Source organism: Alligator sinensis, unplaced genomic scaffold, assembly GCF_000455745.1.
Source record: "Alligator sinensis unplaced genomic scaffold, ASM45574v1 scaffold1715_1, whole genome shotgun sequence".
NCBI classification, from domain to species: Eukaryota; Metazoa; Chordata; order Crocodylia; family Alligatoridae; genus Alligator; species Alligator sinensis.
The window spans coordinates 14468-15205 of record NW_005843816.1 but is presented as its reverse complement, the minus strand read 5'-3'; the positions used below and the strand labels follow the sequence as shown (position 1 = coordinate 15205).

The 738-nt window shown below is 55.3% G+C and overlaps 1 gene segment (V, D, J or C); it reads right to left on the bottom strand.

Moving 5' to 3' along the window:
* Positions 1-14: 14 nt before the first annotated feature.
* LOC102388324 lies at positions 15-738 on the bottom strand. The segment is given in 3 exon segments: positions 15-19; positions 216-503; positions 630-738. Coding segments are annotated over 3 exon segments (339 nt in total).

The following is a 738-nucleotide window of genomic DNA, read 5'->3' as shown; positions in this document are numbered from 1 at the left end:
CACTGCCAGCAGCACTAGCCTGAACCAAGGGCAGAGGAGGAGTGAGGAGCGCAGGCCAGGGACAAAGACCATGAGACAGGAGTCCCCACCCTTCTGGAGCCTCAGCTGAGCTGGCCTCTCACAGCTTCACAAAGCAAGGGAAGGAAAAGGCGCCCTGTGACAGCAGGAGGTTTCTATCTCACTTCTCCATTGCCCTGTGTCACTGGGAGACGCACCACCACCTGCTGCCACACAATAATAATCAGCTTCGTCCTGGGCTTGAACTCCAGTGATGGTCAATGTGGCCGTGTTGCCGGAGTTGGCACCAGAGAATCGGTCAGGGATGCCGGAGGGTCTCTTGCTATCACTATATATAATGAGTAGAGGGGCAGTGCCAGGTTTCTGCTGGTACCAGTGCACACTCTTGCTACCAATGTTGTTCCCGGAGCAGGTGAGCCGAGCAGTTTGTCCTGGAGACACAGACACTGAAGGCGGCTGTGTCACCACATACTGGGCAAGGGAACCTGAAAGAGGAGAAAAGGTGGGGATGAAAAGCTTCATTAGTCAGTGCAGCCAGTGCTGGATGTGGAGAAATGAAAATGGCCCTGGGTTAAGAGACTGTGAAATCTCCCCGCACCCCAGCCGAGTACCAGAGAAATAGGTGACCAGTGCGAGAAGGAGCGGGGTCCAGGCCATGGTGGGAATCCAGGCCAGCTCGACTTCCTCAGGTAAACAGGTCTGTGTTTGGGACCATCCACA